General features: G+C 41.0%; 1 protein-coding gene across 1 annotated transcript in view; it reads left to right on the plus strand.

Moving 5' to 3' along the window:
- DNAJC1 (DnaJ heat shock protein family (Hsp40) member C1) overlaps positions 1-23,611 on the plus strand; it is a 152,335-nt gene that overhangs the window by 85,208 nt on the left and 43,516 nt on the right. The window contains exon 8 of the mRNA XM_055147161.1: positions 6,870-7,033. Within this exon, the coding sequence (XP_055003136.1) occupies positions 6,870-7,033 (164 nt within the window). The remainder of the gene's footprint in view (positions 1-6,869; positions 7,034-23,611) is intronic.

The raw sequence follows: 23,611 nt of genomic DNA on the forward strand, positions 1-23,611 counted from the left end.
CCTGCCGCACCCCTCTCTTTACATCAATGATCACTTCCTTGTAGAATGGTGAGATCCTGGTGGTGAATCCACAATACAGCTCATGGAGGATTTTGATATACTGAGTTTGAACTCCCTGTTTGGCCAGGGCTTCGATGACCGCCTCAGTCTCAACAGAATCGAAGGCCTTCTTTAAGTCGATGAACATTAGACAGAGCGGCATCTTGAACTCTCTCGAAACTTCAATGAGTTTGGTTACTGTGTGGATATGGTCTATCGTGCTGAATCCCCTTCGGAACCCGGCTTGCTCGCATGGTTGTCCTTCATCTAGTGTTCTGCCTATTCTATTCAGGATGACACGAGTGAACAACTTATAGACGACAGATAGCAGGCACATTGGGCTATAGTTGCCGATGTCATGGATGTCTCCCTTCTTGTACAACAGAACGGTCCTACTGGTTTTCCACTGGGACAGAACCTTGCATTCAACAGGTAGCATGTGAAGAGTCGGGCCAGTGTATTGATGAGTACTGGCGGCAGATTCTTCAGGTGTTCGGATCTGACCTTGTCCGGACCAGGTGCTGTTTGAGTCTTTACCAGCGAAATGGTGTGTCGGATTTCGGAAGGGAGAACTTTGGGAACGACATACCCATCCTGCAGAATTTGGTATGTGGGCAGGTGGACATGGCTGTCAAAGAGATTGAGTAGAAGTCGTGAATAATTTTCTCCATTGCCTTTCTGGAGGATGTGATAGATCCATCGGGACGTCGGAGGGCAGTCATCTTGGTCTTGTAGTTGGCGAAGGACAGGCGAGCACTGTGAATACTTTTCCCGGCTTCTGCTGCACTGGCCAACACTGCTGCTCTTCTCTCTTTGAGGTCTTCCTTTATTGCATCCCTGCACAGCTTTGTGAGCTCGGATGTTAGCTTGTGGTTGTCTGAGGCTCGCGCCAAACCACGTTGACGAATGAGCTCGAGAGTTTCCGAAGACAGGCGTCTGTTTGTGGCTCTCTCACTCTCGGCATTTTTCGCACAGACATGGAGGTGCTGAACCAGTCGATTGTATTCCTCGTCGATGTTGTCAAGGACGGCATCTGCCCATGTTGCTGCAATAGTGCCAAAGAGCTCCCAGTTGGTGGTCATTCTGGGAGTTGCCTTCTTAGACTTAAATTTTGCAGACTTTTCTCCCTGCTCTGTGAAGTAGAATTTTGTACAAAGGAAATGGTGGTCCGATTCCACTTGGAATTTTGGGACAACAGTGACATCGGTCAGGCAAAACCTTCAATTGAATATGAAAAAAAAGTTCTAAGATATTCCAACTATTAGAGTAATTGTTATAACTGTTTTTGATTAGTTAGTGCCAAATCTGTCTAATTGATCGTCTAACTTGTGTTACCATAGTAAATGAAACCTAAAAATAGGAGTGGATTTTGTTAAAAAGGTCTTTGTTTTGTTTTTTGCTATTATATAATAGGAAAAAAACCTCAACTAAATTATCAATATCACTATCACTGTCACTGTCATCCCATTGCTCATCGATTTGCTCAAGCAGGCATCAGTAACATCTCCATTGTAAGACTTGTTACTGTTTTTGGCATATCGAATACTGATAGCACAGTGGGTAGGGCGTTTGCCTTGCACGTAGCCGGCATGAATTCGATTCTCCCGCCCCTCTCGGAGAACCCAGCAAGCTACCAAGAGTATTTTGCCCACACGGCAGAGCCTGGCAAATTACCAATATATTGAATGAAATCTTCCATTGAACACTAAACACGATTCTTACCAACTTTAGGAAAAGTTGAGCATTTTCCTATTGAAGAAGATAGTTTCTTAGCCTGATCTTTTTGTCCAGTTTTCCATGTCTACATCTTCTCCATACATGCACATACCATCCCTTTCTTGTTTTTTTTTTCATTCAGAATACTTAACACTGCTATCCATTAATTTATTTCCTCATTTTGTCTGCTGTCTTTTTCCACAATAGAATGTAATTACCAAGAGGCTAGAGAAGTTGTTTTTTTCACTACTGTGTCTATCCAAGTCCCCTAAGGAGTTTTTGGCATAAGTAAGCCTGAGCATATATTTGCATGCAGGAGGCCCCAGATTCAGTCTACTGCATGGTCGCCCAAATGATCCTGAAGTGATCCCTGAGCTCAGAACCAGGAGTAGCCCATGAGCACTGCTGAAACACCCCCCACCAAAAAAAATCTAATTCAATTATGTAATTGTTTAAAGCAGAATTGCCATCAGTAGGGCGAGTTTAGGTTTTTAAGGATTAAATACTAAAGTTGGTTGAAGTGTATGTTAGATTTAGAGTGAGCAAAGAATTGTTATCATAAAAGCCTTAGATCAAAACAGCAAGTGATGCTATAGCAGTTGTTGAAATTTTTTCCTTCCCATTTCTTATTGAAAGAACCACAGTTCACACACTCTAATTGTACATGCACATTGCTCACAGGGTTTGTACTCCTGGTGGCAGTGCTCACAAAAGTGTCACACACTTGATTTGTAATACTCATACACACCTAGTCACAGTGTGCTGGAGGGGACAGGGATTGAATTGAAAGAACACTAAATACTTAGTGTGTCTGTGCGTGCGCACGCGCGCGCATGTGTGTGTGTGTGTGTGTGTGTGTGTGTGTGTGTGTGTGTGGTTTGCCAGCAGTCAAAATCAGAGCCTCATACGCTGAGTCACATCCCATGGCATACCTATAATTTTTATGTAATTGTTACTTGCTTAAAGTACCTTTAACAATACAGAAGCCCTTTGAGAAGTGTGACCATTTTCCAAAAATTGTTCAATAATTTTTGTTCTCCCTAAAAGTTTAGTAGCAGTTCTCAAACCAGTTTGAGAGTTATTTTATTATTGTTGTCATATAAAAAGAATGTGTAATGAAATGCAAATTTTTTAATATGTAAATGCCTAAACACCCTGCCAGTAGGAATGTGTTAGTCTCCTAAAAAAGTTTGAAATTCATTGCTAGAACTCAAAATGAAAAAAATGATCACAGGGAGCATGCAAAAACCAATACTCACTCTAGGCTCTGAGTGGTAAGACTCATGTTTTTTAAAAACATTAGTGGTATATTTAGAAAAGGTGATGGCATTAACATTAAGAATATTAAAGAACTTTTACATTACTATTAATAATGTCAGAAACTGTCATGTATTTTTTAATGTAGTCTCTAATGGTTACATGCAAAGAATCTTTTAATTAATTTTGTTAACTTCATTACAGTGTTCTGCATTGTATACTTTAGAATTAATACATAAAGGCCCCAAATCCCCCAGTGTGCGTTTCATTTGCCCCTATCCTTCTTAATTTTAAAGACCATCATTGGAATACTGAGTTCATAATAACATTTCCATCTGCTTAATTGAGTAAATGCATCTCATGCAGATTAGCAGTAGCTATTTTATGCTGCCTGTTTTTCATGACCTAATTGCTAATCTGCCCTCAAGTCTATCTGCTTTACTGCTGAGATTGTGCAGTATCCTCAGAGGGCTACACTAGAACTACTTTGAGTAGTGGTGCACTAAGGAAATGGGATTTCAGAGGAGAAATATGAAGTGTGATTTCTTAAAAATGAATATCTACCTTAGAAATCTTTATGTCAATCGCTTCTCGGCCTTTTGGCTAAGATCAAGTGTAGAAATCTTTATGTCAAAAAACTTGTTCAGGGGCCGGAGCGATAGCACAGCAGGCAGGGTGTCTGCCTTGCACGCGCCCGACCCGGGGTTCGATCCCCGGCATCCCATATGGTCCCCCAAGCACCGCCAGGAGTGGTTCCTGAGTGCAAAGCCAGGAGTAACCCCTGAGCATCGCTGGGTGTGACCCAAAAAGCAAAAAAAAAAAAAAAAAAAAAAAACCTTGTTCATATTTTTGTAAAGTTTTGGCATATATTTTTATTATAAATTGATTTTGTGATTTAAATGGCATATTTTCAAATAAAAATTTTTTCAGTTCAAATGATATATATTCTTTATATTTTAATAGATATGAGTTCTAAGTACTTAAAATGAAATAAAACACATGAATGAAGAAAAAAATGACATATAAAGAAATTGGCTGTAAAGAGCTACTTCCCTAACCTCCAGTATTTTTATTGTGGTAAAATACATAACAAATTTTCCCATTTTGACAAAAGTACAGTTCAGTGGCGCTGTGTATATAGAAAGATATTTTAATATAGACAAAAGGAGGATGGTTGAAGGATAGAAATAAATCTTAATATTTTCCTGGTTTTTTTTTTTCTGCATATGACTTAAAAACAAGAACTGGGGTGGAGAAATAGGAAAGCAGGTAGGCATTTGCCTTGCATGCCACTGACCCAGGGTTAAAGCACTTGACTTTCACACAGCCCTTTCCGGATCAATCCCTAACACCACATAAGGTCCCCTAAGCTTTGCCAGGCTTGATTGCTGACCACTAGGCTGTCCCAGAAACATTCTTAGACCCTTGGAGTAGATGCAAGAAGTGGAGTCACTGGGACAAAGAAACCATTCTTTCTTGTAATGTTTCCATACTGTTTTCCACAGAGACAACAAAGCAGCAACCCCTCAAATAGAGACTGAGAGTTCCTTTTTCCCTGCATCCCCACCAGCACTAGTAGCTTCTTCTACTCTTTTTGATTTGTGCCAGTTTCCTTGGTGTGAAGTGATGTGATTTAAATTTCCCTGATGATGCGAAGAGCATCTTTTCATACACCTACTGGCCATCTGTTTGCCTCCTAGTGATGTTGAAACCTACTTGCAGGTGCTTATTTTTCATCTACATATCCTTGTCAGTAAAATTTTTCTTGATGCCTTTGACCATTGTTTTACTTGTTTTATTTAATTACTGCTGCATTTTAAGAATTCTTTATATACTCCAGATTATAATTCCTTTTCAGACATGGAGTTTATAGGTATTTTCTCCTAATCTATAGTTTGATTTTTCATCCTTTATTAGTTTTTTATTTGGGAGCGGGAGGGTGAAGTGATAGTGGTTTTTCAGTTTTTGGATCACACCCAGCAATGCTCAGGGATTACTTCTGTTTCTGCACTCAAGCAAGTCGAGTGCCTTCCCTGCTGTGCTACCTCTCCAGCTCCCATCATTCTTTTTGGGGGTGGAGGGTGGGGCAGTTGAGGGGAATGGTAACCACACTAGTAGTGCTCAGGGTCTATTCCCTGCTCTGTACTTACGGGACCAGAAATCAAAATTGAAGGGGTGGGAGGGAAACTGGGGACACTGGTGCTGGGAAATTACAATGGTGGAGGGATGGGTGTTGGGACATTGTATGTCTGAAACACAATCATGAACAATTTTGTAATGCTCTATCTCAAAGTGATTCAATTAAAAGAAAAGCTAAAGTCTGTGACAGTAATTGTGAATTTGACTTATTTTAGTTCTACCATTTATGCAGCATATATCCTCCAACTGTTTTTTGGTGCTTATAAAGCATTTAGAATTGCTATGTTTTCTTGGTGACTTCTTTTTGTTTTTATTTCTTTAATTTTCCCCCTCCTTTCCTTTCATCCTTTCATCCTCATTATTGCAGTGACATGAATCTGCATTCTTGGTTACAGCTCTTGCTAAGGGGCACACATTTTGCTTGTAGTGCTTGCCATAGAGCGTACGTAATTGGTTTTCAGATAGCAGGGATCACACACTATATTGTGATTCCACAGATCCCAAACAGCAGAGCTGCTAGGGTCATGGGGCTCTGCTGGAGTTCAGACTTGTCCTCACCTCATACTTACAAGGCAGACACTCCCAGTGAGCCATTTCCAGGCCCCATTTTGATGGTTTGGGGAGAAGGGGTGTTCGTGCCACACCTGGCTATGCTCAGGAATGACACCTGGTGGTGCTCAGGGGACCACATGTGGTACTGGGGATTTGAATGAGGTTCACAGGATGCGAAGCAAGCGCCTTCATTTCTGTACTAAGATTTGTCTTTTATGATTTCCTTTATATTTAGTCTGTAGTCACAAATTTGGTAACAATTGTCCAAATTTTTCTTTGTGGACTCCACATGGTTTCTGAATGATATTTTTTTACTGAGCATTGAATTTTTTCATTGACATTTCTGTCAGTATTTGAAAAATCTTATACCACTTTTTTTCTAGTCTACATGTTTTCTGATCTACATTTTCTGGTCTACATCTAGTCTACATTTATTAGCAATGGGTAATGACATTTGAAGTGTTTGCCCTACTTGTCCGATCTCATATCTGTCTTACTACTTTTAAGATCAGAGTTGCTTGTCATTTTGGATTTGTTGTTGGTTTTTTTTTCCCTCCTTATTTTTTCAAGTATAACTCTGATGATCTTGGTAATCACATATGCAGAGCATGGGCAACTGGAGGGATAGTAAAGAGACTTAGAAATTTGCCTTGCATGCAGCCAACCCCAGTTTCCCTGACAACACATATGGTACCACAAGCACTGCCAGGAGTGACACCTGAGTACCACTGAATCTGTTCCGAAACCAAAAATTAAAATACTGGAGGTCAGGAGACAGCTCAACTGGAGTCTATGTGTCTACATGTCAAATACAGTACATGTAGAACTCATGTCTAGGATGTGTGAGTGAAGTCCTGAGTTTGATCCCTACCAACACACACACACACACACACACACACACACACACACACACACACAAACCTCCAGCTGAGCATGATTGAGAGTAGCCCCTGCGCCACTGAAACCATCCCTCTCCTCCCAGCATCAGGTATGGCCTCACTATATAAAGAGAAACAAGCGAAGAATTCAGTGGCTATTGTAATCATGTAGAATGGTAGAATGTAATAGTTTTATGTGTGCCTTTAAGACATCTGTGAATAAAATATTAGAAAGACTACATATTCTTACAAATTTTAATAACTGGTTCTCTTAAAAACATTTTTTAGAACAGAAGAAAGTTAAAGCTAAAAAACCAAAACCTGAATTTCCTGTATACACACCTTTAGAAAGTGCATATATTCAATCTTATGATCATGGAACTTCTATAGAAGAAATTGAGGAGCAAATGGATGATTGGTTGGAAAGCAGGAACAGATCACAGAAAAAACAGGTAATTAAACTTTTTTTAAAAAATCTGGTGGGTTTTGTTTTTGTTGTTGTTTATTTGTTTTTGAGCCACACCCAGGCTTACTTCCTGCACACAGGGGTCATTCTTGGCAGTGCTCAGGTGACCATATGTGGTGCCAAGGATCTAAACTGGGTCAGCTGCATGCAAGACAAGTGCCCTACCTGTTGTACCACCTCTCTGGCCATTAAAAATGTGTTTTGAGTAGAATACATACAGAAAAATAACAAAAATAGAGATAAATAGCTTAAGTAGAATATATTAACTGTTATTTATATATAATTTGATCTCAGAAAATTACTGTTGCCAAAAGCCAAATTTTATTTATTTATTTTTTGCTTTTGGGATCACACCCGGCGATGCACAGGGGTTACTCCTGGCTCTGCACTCAGGAATTACTCCTGGCAGTGCTCAGAGGACCGTATGAGATGCTGGGAATCGAACCCGGGTCGGCCACATGCAAGACAAACACCCCACCTGCTGTGCTATCGCTCCAGCCCCAAGAGCAATATTTTAAATTGGGATAGTCACTTTATCAATTTTTTTCTTTAATATAAATTTCTTTGTTGTTGTTTGCTTTGGGGGCCACACCTGGTGATGCTCAGGCCCTATTCTGGCCCCCAAAATAGGAAGAATGAAGTAAAATCATCTCTGTTTAAAAACAATGTAAAATAAAATAAAAACTATAATCATTTGTGTAAAAATTCCCTAAAAGTTAATTTTAAAAAATACTGTGGAGGGGATGCTGGAGCTGAACTGATAGTAGTGGTGCTTGCTTTACATGCAGCTGATCCAGGTTCGATCCTTGGCGTTCCATACGGTCCCCCATGCAACACCAGGAGTAATTCCTGAGTGCAAAATCAGGAGTCACCCCTGAGCATCACCAGTTGTGACCCAACACTACCCAGCTCACCCCGACCCCGCCACCAAAAAAAAAAAGAAAGAAAGAAAGAAAAAGAAAAAAGCTGCAGAAACTATTAAGTTTAGAAATGTACAGGATAACAGGTCAATTTACAGAAATCAGTTGTATTTCTATATATTCATAAGGAACCATCAGAAACTGAACATTACTATATAATTTAGACAGTAAAAGGTATTTAGGTTTAAATTTTACAATATTCCTATGAAAATAAAAGGACATAAACATCTCCATCATCTAAAAACCAATAGTACTAAAATTTCGGTGCTCCCTGAAATTGACCAGTAGATTCAGTTCAAACCATGTTTTTTGGCAAACACTGACAACTTGATTACACATCAAGAAACTAAAATAGCCTTTCGATATTTTGAAGAGAACAGAAGGAACGTTACACTATCTTGATTTTGAGGCATATAAATAACTGGAGCACTTTGTCCACTCTACTGTATCTCCAGCCCCTATCTAAAGTCCTCTTGATGTCGTGATTTTATTGGGGGGTCGTCGCCCCTGCCGTGCTTAGGGGTGCAGGTGACACTCAGCCCAGCTGCAGGCCCTGCCGCTTGATGCTCGAGCCGTGTGGTGGTTGGGTCCCCTGGCATTGGCAGGGCCTACTCCAACACTCAGTGTTCCCTCTCCTGTCCCTTAGCATCCTAATCAAGAAACTTGGCTAAACCCAAAGTCACTTAGAATTTCTCCTGCACTGTCATCTAGAAATGTTGGCGTTTTCGCCCTTATCTCAGACTACTCTCCATTTCAAGTCAATCTTTGCATATAATGCTACGTGGAGGTTAAGGTTCATACTTTGTTTTTCTTTTTGTTTAACATATTCCTGTCCAGTATCCTAGTACCACTTGTTTAAAGGTTATCCTTTTCACATCTAGTTGCCTTTGTTGAAAATCAGTTGACTATATATGTGCTGGTTTATTATTGGATTCTCTATTTGGTTATTGGTTCTGTTCTATAAACCCACTGGGAGGGTTTATAGCTATTGCCTACTTGACTGCATATGACTTCCAGCCCAGTGTTCAGATGTCGAGAGATATCCTTATTTCTCTCTGGAACTTGAGAAGTATTCATGAGTCAGGTATTGGGAAGTACCCCCTGATCCTTCCTGAAAACATTCGAGTTTCATCTAGATTTTTTAAAAAACTAGCTTGATAATTTGTATCTGTGAAAAGATTTTCCTCTTTCATCTAAGTTGTTGAGTGTGCTGGCATATGCTATTTACAATATTTCCTTGTTTTAATATCTATGGTGGTGTCTTTTCATTTCTGATACTGATCATATATTTTCTTTCTGGTCAAGAGCTTTAGAAGTTCATCTACTTTGCTGTTTGGGGAGTAAGGGAGTAGAAGAGGTGCTCAGGGCTTATTTACGGCTCTGCACTCAGAAGTCACTGCTGGTAGAGCTGAGTAACATATAGTGCTGGGGACAAAACCAGGTCGGCCTAGTGCAAGTCAAGCACTATACCCACTGTACCATACCCACTGTCCCCAGTATTTAGTTTTGCATTTCAGTAAATTTTGCAGTTAATTTTTCTGTCTACTTATTTTGCATTTAATTTGCTGCTTTCAGCTTTGGAAGTTCTTTTTTTTTTTTTTTTTTTTTTTTTTTTTTTTTTTGCTTTTTTTTTGCTTTTTGGGTCACACCTGGCGATGCACAGGGGTTACTCCTGGCTCTGCACTCAGGAATTACCCCTGGCCGTGCTCAGGGGACCATATGGGATGCTGGGATTTGAACCCGGGTCGGCCGAGTGCAAGGCAAACGCCCTACCCACTGTGCTATCTCTCCAGCCCCAGCTTTGGAAGTTCTTGATTTAAGAAAATCCTCTTTTCTATTAATTCTGTAAATCTCCTTTGAACAGTGGCCATAGTTGGAGTGCCCTTTAGTTGTATCCCCAAAAATTTTAATCCTTGTTTTTATTTTCTCTCAGCCTAAAGCATTTTGATTTCTCTGTGATTTCTTTTAAACTCTATTTGGTTTTGGGGCCGGAGCGATAGCACAGCGGGTAGGGCGTTTGCCTTGTGTGCGGCCGACCCGGGTTCGATCCCCGGCATCCCATATGGTCCCCCAAGCACTGCCAGGAGTAATTCCTGAGTGCAAAGCCAGGAGTAACCCCTGAGCATCGCTGGGTGTGACCCAAAAAGCAAAAAAAAAAAAAACCCTATTTGGTTTTAATTTAATAGATTGCCTTCTGTTTGTGTATAATTCTGTAATAATTACTTAAATGTAGCTTTTTTATCATGGATGGATATTAATTTATTTATATTTAGTGTTATTGCTAAATTTCTGTTGTGTCTTAATAAACTGATCTTTGACCTTTTACTTCATTTGTATTCTTCCTGAATTTTGTGTTAGAAGTTAAATTGTGTCCCCTTATATTCATATTTTATAGCCCTAACTCCTAGTACTTCAGAATATGGTATTTCAAAATTAATGTATTTTGTATTCAAAATGCATCATGTATGTAATCAGTTAAAATGAGGTCACGCAAACACAGGATGGTATATTGAATAACCGGGGATGATAATGCACTGTACAAAAAGGGGGTGCCTAAATCACCCTTGACCGTATAAGGGAGAAGGGCTGAGAGGCAGAGAAATCCAGAGGGATAGTAGTAAGAGGTGGATGGGAAGCAGTGGCCAGGGGCTTCAGGTCCATCTGGAGTACAGAGGAGTGGTCTAGCTGTATGCCCAACCCAGAGGAAACAGAACTCAACGAGAGCAGTTGACACGGGTGGTGGGAATGGTGACAGATTATTATCTGTAACTCAACTATCAATAACTTTGTAAGTTGTAATTCTGTAGTAAATTGTTTTTTAAAAGAAAATGATTATGAACAACTTTATAAATTACAATGCCTTAATAATATAGTTAAAATTTAAAAAGAAAATTTGAAGCCAAAACAATAAAAGTAAAATGAGGTCACATTAGAGTTTTTATATGCAGAGCTGTGTGATCATGCAGCGTATCCTTTTCTGGTTTACTTCGCTTAAAGCCCTGAGACTATAAAAGTTTCAGTGTTTGAACTACCATCAAAATATATACACATTATACTCTCAGTAAATACTTGTTAAATTATTCAAGCTGTCAGAGTAATTTATCGTGGTGGTTTCTTCTACGAGAGCACGTAATATGAAAAAGAAATCAAAACACTGGAGTTTGCTTTTTAAAATTTTTAGTCAGGCTGGTCGGGGGCTCCCAGGTGGTGTTCGGAGGGCCCCGGGGACACTCCTGGTGATTCTCAGCCAACCAGGATAGTTAAATGCTGGTGTTCCCAAAAGTGCCGCTCCTGGTCACCCCCCTGGCACAGCTGGCGTACAGTGTGTGATGCTCGGAGGGCTGTGTGCGGGGCAAGTGCTTGAACCCTGTACCAACCTCCACCCTAAACCGCTGGGGTCTTGAGCTTAGGAAACCTGAGTTACAGTTTTATTTTCACTGTGTATTGCTTGCATAGTCTGGGTTTTAATCTTGTTTGTGAAGGTCTCACACAACATTGCTGTAAACGCTCACAACTAAAACCATGCAGCTGCAGAGAGGAGCTTGTAGGAAGGGCACCCTGGGTCTGATACAGGCGGTGAGAGACTGGTCGGTGCCTGTTCAGTGCAGAGAGAAATGGTGTCGGGGTAAACCCTGCTGGAGTTGTTGCTGATTTGACTGTCATGGCAATAAGGGAAGGTAGCAAGATTTTATTTTATAAGTATGAGTTCTAACACCATTTTAGTATCAGATATTAGGTAGCTCATTTACCCATTTTACAAAAATTTTAACAAATTTCTGTCATTTTATAAAAACTACTTGATCGGGGCCACTTGATGTATTTTGTCGATCGTATAAAATTGCCATATTTTAAAGGGAAAAATACCCAAAGATTAGGAATTTTACATGACTTAAGTAGTGTAATTAAAGTAAACAATCTATCCATGGGGTCTCTTGCCCTTTCTGACATTTGGGAAGGGTGTCAAACTCAGATCATTGATTCCAGAATGTACCGGTACTTTCATACTTTGATTAGTGACAAGGCTAACATAAGATAACAGGTATCCAAATAGTAAGATGCTGGGGGGAAAGGCAGCTGAGACAGAGAAGGGAACACTTAGTAGAGAATGTTGGGAGGACCCCTCGGGTTGAAAGCTGCGTGCCGAAAGTAGACTATAGACCAAACATGATGGCCACTCAATAGCTCTATTGCAAGCTGTAATATCCAACAGGAGAGAGAATAAAAGGGAATGCCCTGCCGCAGAGGCAGGGTGGGGTGGTAGGGGTTGGGGTGGGGTGGTGGATACTGGGAACATTGGTGGAGGAGAATGGGCACTGGTGGAGGGATGTAAACTAAATACAAAAATGAAAGTTCATAAGTTTGTAACTGTACCTCACGGTGTTTCACTAATACAATTTTTTTTTAAAAAATAGTAAGAATATTGGATGAAAGGGAAATTAGTAGGTTTTTTTTTTATAATTGCCTGACTTAATTTATAAATTATTTTGGGTTTTCTTTCTAATTTCCAAAATAATGTAAACTTCTTTCTATATTTTTTTATCTGGACTTAATTGATCTAATAAAATTACATTAAGAATTGAAATGAATTATACATTATTGTGCTCATGTTTCCCCCATACAAAGTTCGAGAACCCATCCCTTCACCAGTGCCCATCCTCTACCACCAGTAAACCCAGCATCTCTCCCACCCTGCCCAGTCCCGTCTCCCCCCACCCCACACTGCCACTATGACAAGGTATTCCATTTTGTTCTCTCTCTCTGATTAGGTGTTGTGGTTTGCAAAAAAAGGTGTTGAGTGGCCATTGTGTTCAGTCTCTAGTCTACATTCGGCACGCATCACCCTTCCCCCGCATGACTTCCGACCACATTTTACTTAGTGTTCCCTTCTCTGAGTTCCCCAGAATGAGAGACCAGCCTCCAAACCATGGAGCCAACCTCCTGGTACTTATTTCTCCTATTCTTGGGTGTTAGTCTCCTAGTCTACTATTCTATATTCCACAGATGAGTGCAATCTTTCTATGTCTGTCTCTCTCTATCTGACTCATTTCACTTAGCATGATACTTTCCATGCTGATCCACTTACATGCAAACTTCATGGCCTCATTTTTTCTAACAGCTGCATAGTATTCCATTGTATAGATGTACCAAAGTTTCTTCAACCAGTCATCTGTTCTAGGGCACTCAGGTTTTTTCCAGATTCTGGCTATTGTAAACAGTGCTGCAATGTAGTTCTTTCTATATTTGAAATCAGATAAATGTGTCAGTTTTTATGATGTGTATGTGAGAAAACAATCAAATATATAACTAGTAAAGGTGGAATTTTGGTAAACCAAAACCACATCTACCGCAAAAAAAGCAAAAATAATCATCTTTTTTTAGAATAAAATTGTTCATTCTTTCTTCCCCTGGTGACCTACTGCTAATGTTTCACATGTTATCTCTTTCCCCGGACTGCAATGAATAAAATAAGAAATAAAATCACTATCCCACATCCCTCCCTCTTGGGGCTGTACCCCTGTCAGGTTTCCCGAAGGAAACTCGTGGGCCCGGGAGCTCGGGGAAGATGGTGCTCACTGAGAACCAGGCCTGGGGCTGCACATCCAGGCGGCCAGCAGCTCCTCTTCCTTGAACCACACCCCACTGCTTGTTGTACTTCCTTCTTTACTACTTTCATTGATTTGCTTGCTCTGGAAAAAAAAAAACAAATCTTTAATAAAAGTCAGTGCCTTTGGGGGCTGGAGCGATAGCACAGCGGGTAGAGTGTTTGCCTTGCATGCAGCCAACCTGGGTTCGATTCCCAGCATCCCATATGGTCCCCCGAGCACCACCAGGAGTAATTCCTGAGTGCAGAGCCAGAAGTAACCCCTGTTCAGCGACAGGTGTGACCCCCCCCCAAAAAAAAAAGCAAAAGATAATCTTCAGGCTGTATTTTTGAAGAGACAAGATTCTACCACATGCTGTGCTTTCTCTTATCTACTAAAGCACTTTCTTAGATGCTTTCTCTGTATCTGTCTCTGCCAAGTATTCTGTTTTTGAAAGATCGTGTTGACCTTGTTTTATAAATCATCTAGGGCTATCGACCTTGTTTTGTAAATCATCTAGGGCTGTACATGAAATTATTTTCAAAATAAAATAATTTTACTCCTTGAATAATAAAAACTTTGCATTTTTATTTCCTTTAAAACCTCGATTACATAATCTGGTTTTTTTTTTTTTTTGGCTTTTTGGGTCACACCTGGCAATGTACAGGGGTTACTCCTGGCTCTGCACTCAGGAATTGCTCCTGGTGGTGCTCAGGGGACCATATGGGATGCTGGGAATCAAACCTGGGTCGGCTGCGTGCAAGGCAAACGCCCTACCCTCTGTGCTATCGCTCCAGCCCCCATAATCTATGATTTTTAATCTGATTTAGAACTTCAAACACAAGTTTAATTGCATCCTAATGTTATTTAAACCATGAGTAGATCCCATGCCTCTGTTCTTTAACACACTCCCTCCCTGTCTGCCTATTTTTTCTTTCCTTCTCTCCTTCCTCATGTGCCACCTGCTGGCCTTCCTTCCCTTCCTCCTTCTGAGCTCAGTTAATGTCAAAAGGAGGAAAACTAGAGTGTTGTCCACTGGCCTTTTCTCACCTCGTTAGGCAAGACAGCTTGCAAAATCCTAAAACTCTCGTGTGCTCCCTCCTCAGCTTCACATGTTCTGCTGAATTTTCATGTTATGAAAGAGTTCACAGTGACAAAAAAAAAGTGAGCAAAGCCATTAAGAAGAAAAACAGACAAAATTTAAGAAGAGAAACAGACAAAATCAGGTCAGTGTGAGAAAATTGTTACTTGAGATGAACAACAGAGAAAAATATTTTCTTTTTGTTGTTGTTGATATTGGGTTTTTTTTTTGTTTGTTTGGTGTTTTTTGTTGTTGTTGTTGTTGTTGTTGTTTGGCTTTTTGGGTCACACCCAGTGGTGCTCGGGGATTATTCCTGGTTCTGCACTCAGGAATTACTCCTGGGGGTACTAGGGGGACCATATGGGATGCCAGGGATGGAACCCAAGTCGGCCGTGTGCAAGGCAGATACCCTCCGTGCTGTACTGTCACTCTGGAGAAAATCATTTTAGTGGAGAAAGGGCTTTATCTTTATCAGGAAGCTCCTTCCAGAATGCCCTTTTTAGATTTTTCTGGTAACACTTAGGAATGTGAACATGGTCCTGAAAAATATTGGACTGGAGAGATAGTACAGTGGGTAGGGCACTTGCTCCCCACCAGAAGTGAGCACTGAGCACCATCTGGGCGACCCCTGCACCCCCAAGTCTCAGATCTTCTAGAAAAAAAATATGGCTTTAAGCTCTTCACCATCAGTGTGTGAGAAATCCACATAGCCATTCTATGGGATCAAGTCACCTTCTTTTTTTTTTTTTTTTTTTGCTTTTTTGAGTCACACCCGGCGATGCACAGGGGTCACTCCTGGCTCTGTACTCAGGAATTACTCCTGGCGGTGCTCGGGGGACCATATGAGATGCTGGGAATCGAACTCAGGTCGGCTGCGTGCAAGGCAAATGCCCTACCCGCTGTGCTATCGCTCCAGCCCCTCAAGTCACCTTCTTAAGTGGTATCTCCAAAATATCTATCTCCCTGGGACCACCAGTTTGCTAGTTGTATGAAATGCCCTCTGAGTCATTCTGTAGTGAGTCTTAGCGTGCTGGGCTTCCTGCCCTGGCATCTGTAGTTTCTGACATAGCAAGAGAACCACTGGGAACTGCCCTACCGCCTGCCCAGCTAAGTGGGGACCTGCCCCAGCCATCTTGCCTAAGTGAACAATGCAGTCACCCTTCCAAATCATCTTCCCTCAGAATGTTGTACACAGCACCAGCAGGTCCACAAACCTATCTCCCTCTCCTAATTTTGAGAACTCTTTGACTGTCCCCAAAGTATCTTCCCTCCCCCTCAAATCTATACTACTTATACTCAGATTTTCTGTGGACAACAGTGAAACCCAGTGACTACATTAGATGGTCACAAACTTGTACCCATTTCCTTTGAGTGGTAAGAAGCAAGCAGTGTAGCAGGTGTTGATTGCCTGCTGTGTTACATTCTTTTTGTGTACTTATTTCTGGTTTTGCTGTGGAGGGGCACACCTTGCCATGCTCAGGACTTACTCCCGAGGGACTGGATCAAACCCTGGGCCACTGGACAGTCTCCTCAGCCCTCTGCTGTATTACATTCTTAGTAGCTCCTCTTGTCACAGAAGTTTTCACTGAGTGAGGTAAAAGAAGAAAACAATCAGCCTTGGTGTCAGTTTTACAGACTGGAATAAAGTGAAAGCACCAGATTAGAAAGTACCTTTGTGAGGACTGAAGTACATGCCTGAGATTTATCTATAGGACTTATTTTGTGCTATTTAATTTTGGTTATGAATTTGGTTAAAATTTTCTACAAGATGGACAGTTAATAATTTGAAAAATGCCAAGATGATAGTGATAATTAAGTCTTTAAAGAGGGCCTCCTGTTGGGGCTGAAGTGATAGTAGAGCTGCTAAGGGGCTTGCCTCACATGCGGCCAACCAGGGTTCGACTCCCAGAACCCCGCAAAGTACCCCGAACTTGTCAGGAGTGATTCCTGAGTGCAGAGCCAGAAGTAACCCCTGAGCACCATCAGGTATGACCCAGAAACAAAAAATAATTTTGTTAAGCCTGGACATGTTTTGGCTAATGAAGGCTGCCATACCACCTGCTCACTTCTGCCTTGATTTTATCACAGTGATGTTGCTTTGAAATCCGAGAATGCTTTGCTCTTCCCAGTAACTAATATGCTACTTGTTTTCATCAGACAACATATTACTGATTGGTTGACTATTACTTCCTGTTTATTCTGTATCCCTCTATTCAAACCATTTCTGTCTTACTTAGGATTATGATGTTATATAAAAGGAACATTAAATAAATTAGGGTTTTTTTGGTAGGATGAAAGAGATAATAGAAGTGGCAAACATAATAGATGACTTTCCAAGAGTAGATTTTTCATAACGTCTAAAGTATAACCAAGGGCTAGGCCAGAGCTATAGTACCTCGGGTAGGGCATTTGCCTTGACTGCAACTGACCCGGGTTTAATCCCCGGCATCCCATATGGTTCCCCAAGCACCACCAGGAGTAATTCCTGAGCGCAGAGCAAGGAGTAACCTGAAGAAGTGAGCAGGTGGCATTGCTGGGTGTGACCCAAAAAGCAAAAAATAAATAAAGTATAACCAAGGGCCAGAGCAATAGTACAGTGTATAGGGAGTTTGCCTTACATGCAACTGACCTGGGTTCAATCCCCAGCATCTCCATATGGTCCCCTGAGCACTGCCAGTGATTCCTGGGTGCAGAGCCAGGAGTAACCCCTGAGCGTATTGGGGTTAAATAAAGTAACCCCCTAAATAAATAAAGTATAACCAAATATTTCTATGCAGAAAGAGGTTTTTGTTGTGTTTCTTTTAATTTTTTTAATTAGTGGATCACTGTGAGGTACAGCTACAAACTTAGGAACTTTCATGTTTGCATTTCGTTTGCATCCCTCCACCAGTGCCCATTCTCCTCTACCAATGATCCCAGTATCCCTCCCACCACCCCACCCCAACCCCCACCACCCCACCCTGCCTCTGTGGCAGGGCATTCCCTTTTGTTCTCTCTCCTGTTGGATATTATAGTTTGCAATAGAGCTATTGAGTGGCCATCATGTTCAGTCTATAGTCTACTTTCGGCACGCAGCTTTCAACCCGAGTGGGTCCTCCCAACATTCTCTACTAGGTGTTCCCTTCTCTATCTCATCTGCTTTTTCCCCCAGCATGTGAGGCCAGTTTCCAAGCTGTGGGGCAGACCTCCTAGTTCTTATCTCTACTACTCTTGGGTGTTAGTCTCCCATTCTGCTACTTTATATTCCACAGATGAGTGCAATCTTTCTATGTCTGTCTCTTTCTTTCTGACTCATTTCACTCAGCATGATACTTTCCATGTTGATCCACTTATATGCAAATTTCATGACTTCATCTTTTCTATCAGCTGCATAGTATTCCATTGTGTAGATGTACCAAAGTTTCTTTAATCATTCATCTGTTTTTGGGTACTCCGGTTTTTTCCAGATTTTGCTTATTGTAAACAGTGCTGCAATGAACATACAAATGCAGGTGTCATTTCTACTATACCTTTTTGGCTCTCTGGGATATATTCCCAGGAGTGGTATTGCTAGGTCAAATGGGAACTCAATTTCTAATGTTTTGAGAATCGTCCATATTGTTTTCCAAAAGGGCTGAACCAATGGGCATTCCCATCAGCAGTTAAGGAGAGTCCCTTTCTCCCCACATCCTCTACAACACTGGTTGCTTTTGTTTTTTTTGGATGTGGGCCAGTCTCTGTGGTGTGAGATGATATTTCATTGTTGTTTTGATCTGCATCTCCCTGATGATTAGTGATGTAGAGCATTTTCTCATGTGCCTCTGAACCATTTGGATTTCTTCTTTGAGAAAGTTTCTGTCCATTTCATTACCCCATTTTTTTTAATCAGGTTGGCAGTTTTCTTCTTGTGGAGTTCAACCAGTGCCTTGTATATCCTTGATTATCAACCCCTTATCGGATGGGTATTGGATAAATATCCTTTCCCATTCAGTAGACTGTCTTTGTACTTTGATCACTGTTTCTTTTTGTTGTGTGTTTCTGACTTTTTTTTTTTTTTGGCTTTTTGGGTCACACCTGGTGATGCACAGGGGTTACTCCTGGCTCATGCTCTCAGGAATTAACTCCTGGTGGTGCTCAGGGGTTAATTGGTTAATACGGGATGCTGGGAATCAAACCTGGGTTGACCTCGAGCAAGGCAAATGCCCTACCTGCTGTGCTATCACTCCAGCCCCGTGTGTTTCTGATCTTACTATTAGAATATAAGGAAATTTTTCTGTGTTCTGTATCATAGGATTTAGTTTTTGTGCTTTGTATTGTTTTTCCTGCATCCAGTCCCATTAATTATATGGATAATTAATACTTAGGAATAAGCTAAAGTACAGTTTCAGAATATAATCCTGAATACTAGTTTATTTACTTGTCATTTGTATAGTCGCCTCAGCAACATTGTCAGTTTATTCTTTCCCATATTTAATCTCTGGGTTAAGCTAAAGTGCACGTGCAGACTCTGTCAGATGTTCTGAAAAATCACTTTCTCCACATCTAATACTCAAAGTATACAGTGAATTCTTGGGTAAAGATGTATTGAGTAAAGACACCAATGCAAGATATTTTTTAAGCATGTTAAAGATTAAATGATGAACCACATTGTCTAACTCCTGGAACATGAGGGAATGTACCATTAGTAAGGCCAGAAACACAAGCACATTTGAAAAATGAAAGGTTTTTAATGATAAGCCAAGAAGTTTAGGTTTTAATACCCAAGTGGAGAGAATCTTTGTATTTTAAGCTAGAAGGAGCAGGGTGCCCTCTCTTACAGTGATGACTGTAAGCAACAATACTCCAAACCTATAGAGAAGAACAGCAAAGGAATTTTAGAAATGATACGTAATTAAAATTCAGGATTGACTTTAATCATAATTAATAGTAGAACTAGCTATGAGTAAGAAATGAACAGAAACTTTACCAAGGAAGAAATACGAATGGCCAAAAGGCACATAAAAAAGTGTTCTACATCACTAATCATCAGAGAGATGCAGATCAAAACAACCATGAGATACCACCTCACACCACAGAGACTAGCACACATCCAAAAGAACAAAAGCAACCGCTGTTGGAGAGGATGTGGGGAGAAAGGGACCCTTCTACACTGCTGGTGGGAATGCCGACTGGTTCGGCCCTTCTGGAAAACAATATGGACGATTCTCAAAAAATTAGAAATTGAGCTCCCATTTGACCCAGCAATACCACTGCTGGGAATATATCCCAGAGAGGCAAAAAAGTATAATCAAAACGACATCTGCACATGTATGTTCATCACAGCACTGTTTACAATATCCAGAATCTGGAAAAAACCCGAATGCCCTAGAACAGATGACTGGTTGAGGAAACTTTGGTACATCTATGCAATGCAGCTGTTAGAAAAAAGGAAGTCATGAATTTTGTATTTAAGTGGACCGGCATGAAAAGTTTCATGTTGAGTGAAATGAGTCAGAAAGAGAGAGACAGACATAGAAAGACTGCACACATCTATGGTATATAGAATAACAGAGTGGGAGACTAATACCCAAGAATTGTAGAAATAAGTACCAGGAGGTTGACTCCATGGGTTGGAGGCTGGCCTCACATTCTGGGGAAAGGGCAACTCAGAGAAGGGATCACCAACTTTAATGCAGTCGAAGGCCATGTGGGGGAAGGGAATTGCGGGCTGAATGAGGGTTAGAGACTGAGCACAGTGGCCACTCAACACCTTTATTGCAAAACACAACAGCTAATTAGAGAGAGAGAACAGAAGGGAATGCCCTGCCACAGTGGCAGGGTGGGGTTGGGGGAGATGGAATTGGGGAGGGTGGGAGGGATGCTGGGTTTAAGGGTGGTGGAGAATGGGCACTGGTGAAGGGATGGGTTCCCGAACTTTGTTTGAAGGAAGCATAAGCACAAAAATGTGGATACATCTGTAACTGTACCTTCACGGTGATTCACTAATTAAAAATAAATAAATTTAAATGAAAATAAAAATAAAAAAAAGAACTAGCTATGAGTATTTATCTGTCAAATTACTGGGAGCAGCTGCGAGGAGCAGCCCCGAGCACCACACCGTGTCGCCCCAACACAAGCAAGTGTTCACTTCACGAGTTCAATCTTTAAACTTTTTCAAATACCTACTAGGCTTTATGCCAGAATATACATGTGGTTCAACTTTAGTAAATATTCCGGGTTTTCCTAAGTAATTTTAATCAGTTTACACATCTACCACCAGTTTAAAAGAGTTCTTGTGGTTCCGTGAAGCAGCCAATAGTGGGTATCAAATGTCTTTTTTCATTTCAGCTATCATAGTAGATATGTCCCAATGTGGTTTTTTTAAACAAAAATTTTTAATTGCGGGGAAATTCTCATAACATGAAATTAGACTTTTTTAACTGGGGGCATCACTGCACTCCTGGCTCGGCGGAAGGACTGAACCCAAAGTCTCCCACAAACAAACATTTGGTCTTTCCCTTTGAGTCTTCTCCCAAGGTCCCGCAAATTAACTTTTTACAGGACAGTAGCCATCTTGCCTTGACGTTTCATAGCCCCATGAGTACTCTAATGGTTAACGAACTATTTCCCATACTCTGCCCTGTCCTCACATAGTGCATCTGTTTCTATTAATTTGTAGCACTGTAGCACTGTCTTCCTGTTGTTCACCGACTTGCTCGAGTGGGCACCAGTAATGTCTCCATTGTGAGACTTGTTACTGTTTTTTGGCATAGCGAATATGACGCTCTACCGTGCAGACGGGATACTCTCAGTAGCTTGCCAGGTGAGAGGGACGGAGGAATCAAACCCAGATCGGAACAAAGTATAATTTTTTTAATAAGTTAGGTAAGACAATTATAAGAGAAAATCATTTTAGGGGGGCTAAAAAGATAGTACGGAACGTAGGGCTCTTGCCTTGAATCCAGCTGATGCAGGTTCAATTCCTGGCACCACCTATGGTCCTACAAGCATTGCCAGGAGCGATCCCTGAGGATCAAACCAAGAGTAATACCTGAGCACTGTAGCAGTCCCAAAAATCATTTCTTCAGGGCCAAAAATATAGCTCAGTGGTTTATCACATGCTTCACATGTATTGATGCCATAAATCTGAGGCTCAGTCAAAACAACAATAACAAAACCACTTTTTCCTTTAAATTACAAAGGGGCTGATAGTATAGCAGGTAGGAGAACCACCAGGTATGTCCCTGGCCCCCTCCCCCAAAAAAAATTGTTCACAAAAAGAATTTCACTGCTTTGGTTTTGAAAGCAGTCACCTAAGGCCAGAGAGACAGTACAGAGATTAATATTCTTGCCTTGCACGCAGCTGATCCTAATTTAGTCCCCAGCACTAAAGATGGTCCCCAGAGCACCACCAGAATTGATCCTTAAGCACAGAATCAGGAGATATCCCTGAGCACTTCCAAAAATAAAATAAAAACAGCTGTCTAAATGTCTAAATAGGCAAGAGCACTAATCTAACAGGTGGGCTACTCATCTTGGACACAGCCAATCCCGTTTCAATTCCAGGACCCAATATGGCCCCCAAGCACTGCAATAAGTGATCCCTGAAAGTGGGGCCAGAAGTAAACCCTTAGTACAGCCCTATATGGACCAAAAATCAAAAAAAGAAAAAAGAAGACCAACCTATGGAATAAGAGTTGTCTCGGGGCCTAGAGTGATAGCACAGTGGGTAGGGCATTTGCCTTGCATGCGACCGACCCAAGTTCGATTCTCAGCATCCCATATGCTCCCCCAAGCACCGCACCACCAGGAGTTATTCCGGAGTGCAGAACCAGGAGTAACCCCTGAGCATCGCCGGGTGTGACCCCCCACCCCCCCCCCAAAAAAAGTGCTGTCTCTGGGTATGCTACTACCTCCACCCTTTCATAACTCGTATTCCTTCTTCCTTGTTTCCTTAGGTTCTCATCCTATTCTTAAAACCTCTCTCCTAGTCTAATAATCACTGTATCACTGTCATCCTGTTGTTCATCAATTTGCTCGGGCAGGCACCAGTAACGTCTCCCAAGAGTATGCCGCCCAGACAGAAGAGCCTGGCAAGCTCCCTGTGGCATACAGTAACAACAGGTCTCATTCCCTTGACCCTGAAAGAACCTCCAATAGTTGAGAAAGAGAGTAAGGAGAGGCTGCTAAAATCTCAGGGCTGGGATGAATGGAGATGTTAATGGTGGTGCCTGCTGGAGCAAATCGATGAACAACGGGATGACAGTGATATGGTGATTCTATTAATTTACCTCTTTTAAATATTTCTCACAAATGAAATCTCAATAGACATAACTTTTTGTTTCTACCTTCTTGTACTTAGCATACTTTGGTGTTGATCTATATTATGGCATTAATCATTTTGATGGATGAATAATATTCAAGTACATATAATACACATTATAATATAATATGTGTGTATATACATATTAACATATATCTGTACAGCATATCCTATAAATCTTTTTTCGTTCTTCAGTGATAGACATTTGGGTTGATTCTGCTGAGTACTGGGAACAGAGCTGCAGTGAACTTGAGTTGGTGTATTATTTGTTTGAGTTCCTGTTTTCGGTCCCTTTCAGTATATACCCAAGTGGAATTGCTGGTAAGACACTATTAGGTCTTTTTTTTTTTTTTTTTAATATTTCACCTGAAGGGGCTGGAGCAATAAGCACAGCGGGTAGGGCATTTGCTTTGCACATGGCTGACCCAAGTTCGATTACCAGCATCCTATATATGGTCTGCCAAGCACTGCCAGGAGTAATTCCTGAGTGCACAAGCCAGGAGTAAATTCTGAGCATCACTGGGTATGACCCAAAAAGGGAAAAAAAATGTTTCACCTGCAGACCTGCAGTTTACAAGTATTATATTTTCTGTAATATTATTTTCTGTTATGGTATAACCATCCTGTGGATGCCGGCCATCTCATTTTGTTTTTTAATTGCTCACTGGTTTTGAGTATCTTTTCATGTATACTGGTTGGT

The sequence above is a fragment of the Sorex araneus genome, chromosome 9 (genome assembly GCF_027595985.1).
Source record: "Sorex araneus isolate mSorAra2 chromosome 9, mSorAra2.pri, whole genome shotgun sequence".
Lineage (NCBI taxonomy): Eukaryota > Metazoa > Chordata > Mammalia > Eulipotyphla > Soricidae > Sorex > Sorex araneus.